Here is a 9,597-nt window from a genome sequence, read left to right as displayed (position 1 = left end):
GGCCGGCCGGGGGTGCCCGGGGAATCCCGCGGCGCCGGCGCCGCTCGCCCCGCTCCTATTGACTTCCCATTGTGGAGCTTCGCAACAAAGGGTAGGATCCAAACCCTGCCCCGTTTCGTCCAATCAGCGCGCAGAGCGCCCACCCGCCACCGATTGGCTCCTTCTCCCCTCTCAACACCCAATCGGAAGCCTACTTTAACAACCAATCAGCGCTCGGCCGCGCGCCCAATCAGCGCCGGGGAACCGGAGCACGGCCTTTGTGTGTGGTGACGCGACGGCGCCGGCGGAGGTCCCGGCCAATAGCGCGGCGCGTTGCTTGCAGGCATTGTGACGTCACCGCGGCGCGCGCGCGCCCCCACTATAAAATGCGTGTCCCCGCGGCGGGGAGGGCGCAGTGAGCGGCGCGGCGGCTGAGGAGCGGCTCGAGGTAGTACCACAGCGCAGAGGCTTCGGCGCGCAGCGCTACCGACAGCGGCGCTTCCTTCTCTTCTTACCGGTAAGTACCGGACAGCGGGTGCGTCCCGAAGCGGGCGGTTGTGCTGTGTGGCCGTTCGCGGCCTTGCGTCCTCCCGGAGCGCGACGGACAGGCCGGGCCTTGCCTACGTGCCCTGAGTCACGGCCGGTTCCCATCCCCCTCCATTGCGCCTCACCCCCCCTCCCCCCCCACCCCGGGGCGGCCCAGGAGGAAGGAGGAGGCGGCGTGACTCAGTCCGCTTCCCCCGGGGAAGGGAGCGGCTGGGCCGCGAGGCGGGGGCGGTGGGGTAACCGTGACTCCTCCTTCCCGTCCCGGGGGAGGCCGCTGGCCGCCTGCCCGCGGCGGGGGAGGGGGGCATTTGGAGCTTGAGGGGATTGGCTGGTGTTTTGTCGCGCTTGGGGGTGACGGGGAGAGCTGGGCCCCGTGTCACGCGTGCCTGTCTCTGTAGGTAAGTGAGGAAAAATGGCCCGTACAAAGCAGACCGCCCGCAAGTCCACTGGGGGGAAGGCGCCGCGCAAGCAGCTGGCCACGAAGGCGGCCCGGAAAAGCGCCCCCTCTACCGGCGGCGTCAAGAAGCCTCACCGCTACAGGTAAGGCCCTCGGCTCGGCCCCGGCTGCCGCAGCCCCTGCCCCGCCTCACCGCCCCCTCCTCCCTCTTCCATGCAGGCCGGGAACCGTCGCGCTCCGTGAGATCCGTCGTTATCAGAAATCCACGGAGCTGCTGATCCGCAAGCTGCCCTTCCAGCGGCTGGTCAGGGAAATCGCCCAAGATTTCAAAACAGATTTGAGGTTCCAGAGTGCAGCCATCGGTGCGCTGCAGGTACTGCTGAGGGCCGGCTGGGCCGCGGCGCTGGGGGAGCTGCGCTGAGCGTTTCTAACAACATTTCTTCTTGTGCTCTTGAAACAGGAGGCCAGCGAGGCATATCTGGTGGGTCTGTTTGAAGACACAAACCTGTGTGCCATCCATGCCAAGAGAGTCACCATCATGCCCAAAGACATCCAGTTGGCTCGCAGGATACGGGGAGAGAGGGCTTAAGTGAAGGCTGTTTTTATGGTGTTTTGTAGTTAATTCTGTAAAATACTTTGGTTTTAATTTGTGACTTTTTTTGTAAGAAATTGTTTATAATATGTTGCATTTGTACTTAAGTCATTCCATCTTTCACTCAGGATGAATGCTAAAAGTGACTGTTCACATAAACCTCAGTGATGTTGAGCCTCGGGCTCGGGAGTGACAAGTTGCTAATATGCAGAAGGGATGGGTGTTCTTTCTTGCTTCTCATGCATGTTTCTGTATGTTAATGACTTGTTGGGTAGATAAACTTGTAAGGTACTAGAATTGATATAAATGTGTACAGGGTCCTTTTGCAATAAAACTGGTTATGACTTGATCCAAGTGTTTAACAATTGGGGCTGTTAGTCTGACCATGCATCACTGTGATCAAATGTGGACTTCCTTCAGAGGGTGAAACTACAAGTCTTAACCACAGTGTAACTTACAGTTTCCTAAAAACGTAAACCTGGCAGCTATAGAATACACTATGTGCATTTATAATAGCTATTTTATATATTGTAGTGTCAACATTTTTAAATTAAATGTTTTACATTCACATGTGAGGAGTCTTTGTCATTTGGTTTGAATGGGCTTGAAGATGCTTCTGCCTCCCCTCCTACAGCTTCCTGTAATCCTGGGCTGCTGCTGTGGCTACTTAACCTCGGCTGGCAACAGACTGGAGAACTTCTGGAATATTTTGGAGATTTTGATGTTCTGTTTGGAGATTTTGATGATGCTCTGTAGGATCCAGGAGGACTGGCTGAGGCTGCAGCAGCTTTTTGGGGGGGGCTTTTCTCTAATTAGGGCACAAACCCAGCTCTTAGTTCTTTCCTTCTTTCCAGTGGATGCAGGGAAAGTTTATTTTGGAATTGGGATGGGTCTGGCTGTTCCCAAGCAGTGCCGGTGCTGAGGTGTGGGGGAGCGTTCCCAGGGGCTGGGGCTGTGCCAGTCCTGGATCAGCTCAGTGGGATGGTGTGCAAGGAGAACAGCTAATTATACACCCTGGGAGCAGATGGGCTGGGTGCTCCATGGGATTCATTTCCCACCCTGGCTTTTTTGGATGGAGTGGGATTATATTCCAGCCTTTGCTTCGGGCTTGGCTAAGGCAGGTCTGGGTTCCTCAGGGCCTGCTGGGCTGTGGTGGAGGGGAAGTGCTCAGACTGCGCCTGAACCACGGGTAATTAACGCTGAAATTGGAGGGCAAGGCTGCTCAGCCCTGCCAGAACAGGCTGCACGAGTAAGGCTGGAGTTGTCACAGAAAGCAGCACAGGGAAGTGGGTGAGCCAGCCTGGCTTGATTTATTGCAGTGAAAGTGCTGTGGTGCTCTGGGGAAAGAGCAGCAGCAGTTCTGACCAGGCTCGGGTCAATCGGGACTGGCTGTCCATGATCTCCCCCAGGATGGTGGGGAAGGGCATGAAAACCTTCCCAGCTCGTGCCCTGGGAGCCAGGGCCTGCATCCCTCAGCTGCTGCTGGGCCTGTGGTGGCTCATCAGGCGCTTCTCCCTCAGACAAACCACTCCGTGTGCTTAAATCCTGCAGCTGGAGGAACAGGCCCTCCTTACCCTCGTTCTTACACAGCCTCCTCCTCCCCTCCCTGTCCTACCCTGCTCCAAGTGCACCCAGAGCAAACCCAGCCCTTGGCTCACAGCAGTACCCTGCAGAAATCCTGTTCTGAAATGATAGGTTTTAACCAAGCGTTTTCCTCTTCTCCTTGCTAAAGCTGTAGTGAAAAAGATCTCTTTGATAGAAAGTAATTAAGTTCACAGAGGCAAAGTTAAGCACCACCTCAAACTTTAGGTGAGGCTCAGTGATCTCAGGCCAATCATCTGGGCAGTTCTTTCCAGGGACACTGCCTGGCCGGAATGTCCCTATGGGAAATCTGAGGATCCTCAGCAGTCCAGCTTGCATTTAGGTCAATTGAAAATAAAAAATTCCAAGTACTGGGATTTGTGAATGCTTGCTTTGGTGCTGAGCTGCAGTAGCAGCCTCAGCTCCTGCAAGAAAATTATGTTTAAAATAGCATCCCTTGAAAACAGTATTTCTTCCAAGTCCTTACTGGAAACAATGAAGCATCTGGGTATGCCTAGAAGCTGTTTCTTAAAATAAAATCATTGTCTAGTGGTCCTTAAAAAAAACCCCACACCAGAAAAATATCTAAGTATCTCTCCATCTTAGTAACCTCAACAAAAGGAATTAAGTCAGATCCTGCATGTGCTGGACCAGAACAGAATTCCTGGTATTCCAGAGTGTGACTGTAGGTAGCTGAACCCACAAGCCCTTCCCTTACCGATTCTCCCGATGATTTCCTCGCATTCTTGCTCAGAACTGGATGCAAACACCAGGCAGTCGAACGTGCTCCCATCAGGGCTCTCGGGGGAAGAGCTAAAAATGGAAACACGTCCATTATCCAGCAGAGCTCCGAGCCCAGCCCTGCCTTCAACCGCACCAGGGACCCTGCAGCTGCTCTGGACCCCTTTTGTTTATTTTCCCAGACCCACATCCCTCTATCCCCATCCCAGGGCCCACAGGCAGCACTCACACCACACAGAAAGCGAAGATCCTGGGGCTCCACGTGCAGCGTCCCACGCAGGAGATGGAGGGGTAGGGATGGCGGCACAGGAGCTGCACAGGAACAGGAAGGGGCCACTGTTTGGGGCTGTGGTCAGTCCCTGTCGGCCCCATTCCTGGTTTATACTGTCCCCAGGACCCCTCCAGCTGCGCTCCACCAGATTCCCAGCATCCTTGGGAGTCACCCCGACCTTGGATGTCACTCACCTTGGAAGAAGCCTTCTCTTGCACAAGGACTTCTGCCTCCTTCACATCAAATAAAACCTCCTGCAGGGGGGATGAGGGGGAAGAAGCCCCAATCAGCACAGCCCTGAGCTCTGTTTTTAATCAGCCAGAGATTATCCAAATGCAGAGGTGATGAAGCACAGTCAACCTCAGCTTTTTCAAGTTTCCTCTGTGCTGCCCTTTTTTCCCCACTTTCCCCATTAAAATGCTTCCACACTTTATAATCTTTTCACAAACAACCCCCCAAAGGCTCAAACAACAGTGACCTGAGCCCTAAAGCAGCCCCAGAACCAGACTCAGACTTCCCAGAGTTTTCCAAGTGCTTTCCTGCATGTGGTTGCTTTTTTTTTTTCCTTAATGCCCTTTCCCATCCTGGCTGCAGAGATGCTTCTGACCTGAAAAAAACCCCACAGGGGTGATGGGGCGGCAAATACTCAGCCAAGCTAAGCGAACCTGGAGCTGGCAGGAAAAAATACCCATGGCAGAGACCCTGTTTCCCTGCATTCTCTCACAGAGCCCTTCCCAGGATGTCCCCAGCCCCGGCGCTCACCAGCGCTGCCAAGTCCCTCTCCAGCACGGCAGGGATGGCCCCCTCCAGCACCTCTTTGCCACCAAACTGAAATGGAATGGGAAGGAGGGAATAACCCTTGGACACATGAAAAGAACTGCAGAAGAGACGATTCACCCCATGGCAGGTCTCTGCCCCACAGCCTCACCGTCCCAACACTGGTCTGGCCCAGGTACTGCAGGTTGTAGAGCAACCTGGGGAGAAAAGGGCTCGGGGGCATCAGGAGAAGGACCCCACACATCCCTCCTGCTGCTCTTTGCAGGGGAAGATGCTCCCAGCTCCCTCCTCACCTCCAGGCCATGGGAGCAGCTTTGGCCCCACAGCCTTGAGCAGAGATCAGGGATAGTGCGGGCACGGGGCTACCCCAGTGCCAGGACCCTCAGCCCAGCCTGGGGGCTCCCCATGGCACAGACCCACCTGCCCCCCTGCAGCTGCCGCGGCTCCCCCTCACCCCGGTGCCGGGGGCTGTGCTGGAGCTGGAAGTGGGGCTCCTTCTCCTTCAGGGCCTTCAGGTAGGGCAGCAGTGGCTCAAAGACGGCTCCGTCGTGCCACCGCCACCGGAGCAGGCGGAAGGAGAGCGGCTGTCCCTTCAGCCTCTGCAGCACGGCCCCAGCCTGGAGGGAGGGAGGGGGGAGCAGAGGGGAGCAGGGGGGCAGAACGGGGGGGACTCCCCAGCCCTCTGTCCCCACCCACCTGCCCAGGGCAGGCGTATCTCAGTGAGCAGCCGTTGATCTCGTCGAGGATGTCACCGGCCAGCACCACCTCGTCCACCTCCGCCTGGCTCTCGGGGAGCACCTTGGTGACAAAGACTCGGCCGTCCATGTACCTGGGGGTGCAGCTGAGCCTCAGCTCAGTGCCAGGGACCCTGCCTGGCTCCCCTTTTGTACCATGCATGACATTCCACCCATACATGGAATGCAGGGAAAAGACACCTCACAGACAGCAGATGCTGGCAAGGCTGAGCTGATGGGGAGAAAAGCACCCAAGACAGCCCCAATGCTCTTAACAGGGTATTTATTACCCTTTTTGGGGCATTTTCAGTGCTGTGATGACCAGATCCCTCTGGAGAGTGGAGAGGAGGATCAAGGGTTCCTACCTGAGCACCATCCCCAGTGCTCGGCACGGGACTGTCTCGTAAGTACAGCACACCTGAAAGAGAGTGGCTGGTGACAGTAGCCTTGCCAGTGGCCGTGGGACGCCCAAGGGACCCCATGCCCTGGATCATTTCTGGCACTGATGCCAAACCAGGGCTTTGGGAACCCAGGGAGAGACCAGTCCCCGGTGCCCCAGGCTGAGCCAGGACCATCAGTGGCTGCTTGTCTCTGTCCTCTCTCGGGATTTGGCTGTGCCCAGACCCTGAAGGGACAAAGCTGCTCTATGGATGGGATAGCAAAGCAACAGCAAACCCTTAACTCATTGAAAAGCCCTCCTGCCTCACCCCACATGTCCCCACGCAGCTGGGGGATGCAGCTGCCCCTCCCCAAAGTCGCTGCTGTTTGCAGCAGCACTTACTGTCACATCGCATTAGCCGGGGACCCGAGACACGGCCAGCTCGGCCGGAGGCACTGACTGTCAGAAATGCCCCAAAGCCAGCGGGATCCCAGGCTCTGCAGCAGCACCATGGCTCAGTGCATGCCTGGACCAGCCCCAAAGCTGCCTGGAGCTTTTTGGGGATTCTTTTCGGTTTAAAAGGCGGTGGAGGGATGCTCTTCATCGTTAAAAGACATGAAGGCGTCCCCGCTGTTCTCAGTAACACACTGACGTTTAACTGAGCAAACCAAGAATGAAACCAACTGATGCGTAATCTATGTCAGCCCAGGGAAATGGGGATTTTTTTGGCAAGAAATCAGGGAAGGGAGCACGGGAAAACTTCACTTATATCAGCAATGTAGGCCTGGGTACTTCTCGTGCTTGGTTTTACTCCCAGGAATGCTGGGATCTGCTCCTGGTGATAGCGCAGGCACTCAGCAGGATCCAGCCTTGATAGCAGAGGCAGGTCTGCTCATCCTGGTGAACCTGAGCCAATTCACCCTGGAGTGCGTGGCAATCCCTCCCCACCAAACCATTCCTTATCTTCCTCATTGGACTTTTCAGGGAGGGCCCGGTGGCGGAAGGATGGCTCCCGGGAGCCATGGGCTCTTACCGGCAGCAGCCAGCTCTCGTCCAAGAAGCTGCAGTTCTGCAAACAAAGGAGTGTCGGCGCCATCAGTCCTGGCGAGGAAGGGGCCAGGGCCCCACATTGGCAGCCCTGTGCTGGACATCACCCCACTGATTCACCACTGCACCTGCACGTCCAGGGAGAAATCTATCTCTGTCAGCACCAGCAGCAGCGAGAGGAAGGGCTCTGCAGAGGGATGGGGATGGAGAGGCAGTGTCACCACCGGGTTCCTGGCAGCCACCGCCTCACAGGGACACGGCAGAGGACAGAATAAAGCCATTTTCAGTGTAACTAATGAGTCCTGGGAGAGAGGCCTTGAGACCACCCCAGCATCCAGGCTGCTGCTGGAGGCTCATCCCAGGCTCCTGCTGCTGGCACAAGTGCAGCTTGGTACCTTTTTTCCCCTGAATTCAGACCAAGGCTTGCAGCAAATGCTACTGACTCTGTTTCTCCCCTTAGAAGCACAGCAAAGATGCCCAGGCTCTCCTGCACAAGCCTTGTGGTCACACTGCCAGGTCTGCAATCTGCTCATGCACCAGCAGCGCGGGTGATTTATAAACCATTGATGTACAGGTTTAGCATGGGGTTATTTATCATAATCAAAAGATTAAAGGCTTCCTCCCTGGCCTGGCCCCCCAAAGAGCACGGCTGTGGATGGATGGAGTGCTGCAGCCTGTCAAGGCAATGCAGCCATTTAAACCCCCTGTGCCACCCCTCAGCCCAGGCCTCCCCTCAAAGCCAGACGGGGTCTGCTTAAGCCAGAATCCTTGGTACAAAGGAATAACATGGAGGATACTTCAGAAAGAATTTCTCTATCCCATGCCATTAAAGCCAATCTTAGATGGATTCAAATACTGTCTAAATATTTACACCTTTTTTTCCCCCCCATCACTGCAGCAACGTATTTAGTTTCCAGCGCTAAGTTTGGATTAGAAAAATCAAAGTGGACTCTTCCCCCTCCCCTGCAGCAGTGCAGTGCCATAACACAGGCTCGGGCGAGCCACCATCTTACCCCGGAGATCTTCACTGCCGAGGATGGAGCTCCTAGGATCATAAAACTGAAACACAGTGAAACGGCACAGATTAGCCGCCGTTTCGCAGCCCATCGCCCGTGGGTAGCAGCTCCCCCGCGTGCCGCACCTCCAGGAGTCGGGGGGTCTGTGCCAGCTGCCTCACGGCCACCGCCAGCACCTTCCCTTGCAGGGCCAAGCGCAGAAAGTACCGCCCCCGGCCCTGCGCCGTCCGCGTCCGCTCGCAGCCCCCGGCTCTCCGGATGCTGATGGAGAGAGGGGTCGGCCTGTTTGGGGAGAGGGGAAGCAGCTTTGGCAGCATACGGGAGCGTCCTCCCTGCACCTGGGGTCTGTGGGATCAGCATGTCGCGACAGACGCCGCCACAGCTCAGGTTTTCACCCCGGTCTGGCTCGGGGACTCTCACCGGCCGCTGGTCCCCGTGGGAAGCTGCTCCAGCCAGTGCCAGTAGTCCCGTCTCCGGAAGCCCCAGGCCGGTTCTGCGGGAGAAACGGAGTGCGAGACCCCTCGCCACGGGCCTGGGGACGCTGCCACCCCCGCCCGGGCACGAAGGGTCACTCACGTCGGAGCCCCTTGCGCAGGATGCTCTCCAGCAGCTGGCAGAGGGACACGAGGTGCGGCGAGGTGTCCGTGCAGGGCCCGCTGCCCTCCCGCAGCCGCAGCACCCCTCCTGCGGGGAGGAGAGAGAGCGGCGGCACCCGTGGGTGCCCAGCCGGGGAAAGGGGAGGGGGCACCCAGGGGACAGCTCTGCACGGCCCCGCGGGGGGGTCCGACAGCCCGGCACGACCCTCCCCTCCCCGGCTGCCGCCGCTGCGCTGGGCAGGAACTCGGCTAAACTTCCTCGAAGCCAAGGTCGGGCGGCGGGGCTGGCGCGGGGAGCCCCGGCACGGCCCCGCCGTCGGTCCGGTCAGACCGGTACCGGTGCGCGGCCGAGCGCTGCTGGAAGAAGCTCGCACAGGCGCCGGGGCCCCACGCTCACCTTTAAGGGCGCTCAGCAGCGGCTCCTTCCTGGCCATGGGCTCGTTGTCCCCCAGGGCCAGGCGGTCCCGCGGCGGCGGCTGGACGGGAACCGGGAATCGGGAATGGGGAACGAGCCCCGCCCCAGGAGCGGAGCAGCCCGGCCCCACGGGCGGGGGAAACTTCACACACACACACAGGTGTACGTGTACTTAAGCTGAAAGCACGGCCACCGAGGTATATAGGTGTAACACAGTGACACACACACATATTGATCTGTACAGATACATCAATTCCACGCATTGTATCGGCAAAACCCGCGTATATGAGACACACGTGCAGAGAAGACACAGATTTATCCCTACGTGTATGAGGACAGGCTTTGGGATATGTATTTACGTGTTATAAAGCCTCGGTGCCGGCCCCGCCGTAGGTACACATGGAGGGTGTGTGGGCGAGCACTCGCCCTGTCCGCAGGGATGGCCACACACGAACAGCTATTCCGAGGACCGTGGGAAGGGGCGGTGCGGGGCTCGGGGAAGGTGCGGAGCTCCCGGGGGCGGTGC

General features: G+C 57.7%; 2 protein-coding genes across 4 annotated transcripts; one reads left to right on the top strand and one right to left on the bottom strand.

Moving 5' to 3' along the window:
- Nucleotides 1–338: 338 nt before the first annotated feature.
- Nucleotides 339–2,084, top strand: LOC121666694 (histone H3.3A). The gene is made up of 4 exons (XM_042032564.1): nucleotides 339–496; nucleotides 924–1,065; nucleotides 1,142–1,295; nucleotides 1,383–2,084. Exons 2-4 carry the CDS (start codon nucleotides 938–940, stop codon nucleotides 1,509–1,511), a joined length of 411 nt encoding a protein of 136 aa, XP_041888498.1. The 5' UTR covers nucleotides 339–496; nucleotides 924–937; the 3' UTR covers nucleotides 1,512–2,084.
- LOC121666691 lies at nucleotides 1,745–9,182 on the bottom strand. 3 transcript variants are annotated; one of them, XM_042032559.1, is made up of 16 exons: nucleotides 9,054–9,179; nucleotides 8,637–8,744; nucleotides 8,481–8,553; nucleotides 8,186–8,342; nucleotides 8,058–8,103; nucleotides 7,173–7,231; nucleotides 7,031–7,066; nucleotides 5,984–6,036; nucleotides 5,581–5,713; nucleotides 5,305–5,501; nucleotides 5,036–5,081; nucleotides 4,870–4,935; nucleotides 4,302–4,361; nucleotides 4,066–4,148; nucleotides 3,814–3,908; nucleotides 1,745–3,065 (listed from the first exon to the last, which is right to left on the bottom strand). In XM_042032559.1, the coding sequence occupies exons 1-16, from the start codon at nucleotides 9,088–9,090 to the stop codon at nucleotides 3,031–3,033; spliced, it is 1,284 nt and encodes a 427-aa protein (XP_041888493.1). In that variant the 5' UTR covers nucleotides 9,091–9,179; the 3' UTR covers nucleotides 1,745–3,030. The 3 variants fall into 3 exon arrangements, 1 of the variants encoding a protein (XP_041888493.1); XR_006016736.1 differs by lacking the exons at nucleotides 1,745–3,065; nucleotides 3,814–3,908 and having other exon boundaries at nucleotides 4,110–4,148; nucleotides 4,302–4,714; nucleotides 9,054–9,182; XR_006016735.1 differs by lacking the exons at nucleotides 1,745–3,065; nucleotides 3,814–3,908 and having other exon boundaries at nucleotides 4,110–4,148; nucleotides 4,302–4,714; nucleotides 4,870–5,081; nucleotides 9,054–9,182.
- Between the last annotated feature and the right edge of the window lie 415 nt (nucleotides 9,183–9,597).

Source organism: Corvus kubaryi, unplaced genomic scaffold (assembly GCF_017639235.1).
Source record: "Corvus kubaryi isolate FWS band 111438036 unplaced genomic scaffold, C.kubaryi_AGA036_p1.0 37353, whole genome shotgun sequence".
NCBI lineage: Eukaryota > Metazoa > Chordata > Aves > Passeriformes > Corvidae > Corvus > Corvus kubaryi.
This window is presented reverse-complemented; position numbering and strand designations above follow the sequence as displayed.

Bases quoted from the DNA above. Each gene is read 5' to 3' on its own strand.
- LOC121666694 (XM_042032564.1), top strand. From the start codon at position 938: ATGGCCCGTACAAAGCAGACCGCCCGCAAGTCCACTGGGGGGAAGGCG. The intron at 1,066-1,141 runs GTAAGGCCCTCG...TCTTCCATGCAG, and splicing joins AAGAAGCCTCACCGCTACAG to GCCGGGAACCGTCGCGCTCC. The intron at 1,296-1,382 runs GTACTGCTGAGG...CTCTTGAAACAG, and splicing joins CAGCCATCGGTGCGCTGCAG to GAGGCCAGCGAGGCATATCT.
- LOC121666691 (XM_042032559.1), bottom strand. From the start codon at position 9,090: ATGGCCAGGAAGGAGCCGCTGCTGAGCGCCCTTAAAG. The intron at 8,104-8,185 runs GTGCGGCACGCG...ACTGTGTTTCAG, and splicing joins AGACCCCCCGACTCCTGGAG to TTTTATGATCCTAGGAGCTC. The intron at 5,082-5,304 runs GTGGGTCTGTGC...TTTTCTCCCCAG, and splicing joins CGGCAGCTGCAGGGGGGCAG to GTTGCTCTACAACCTGCAGT.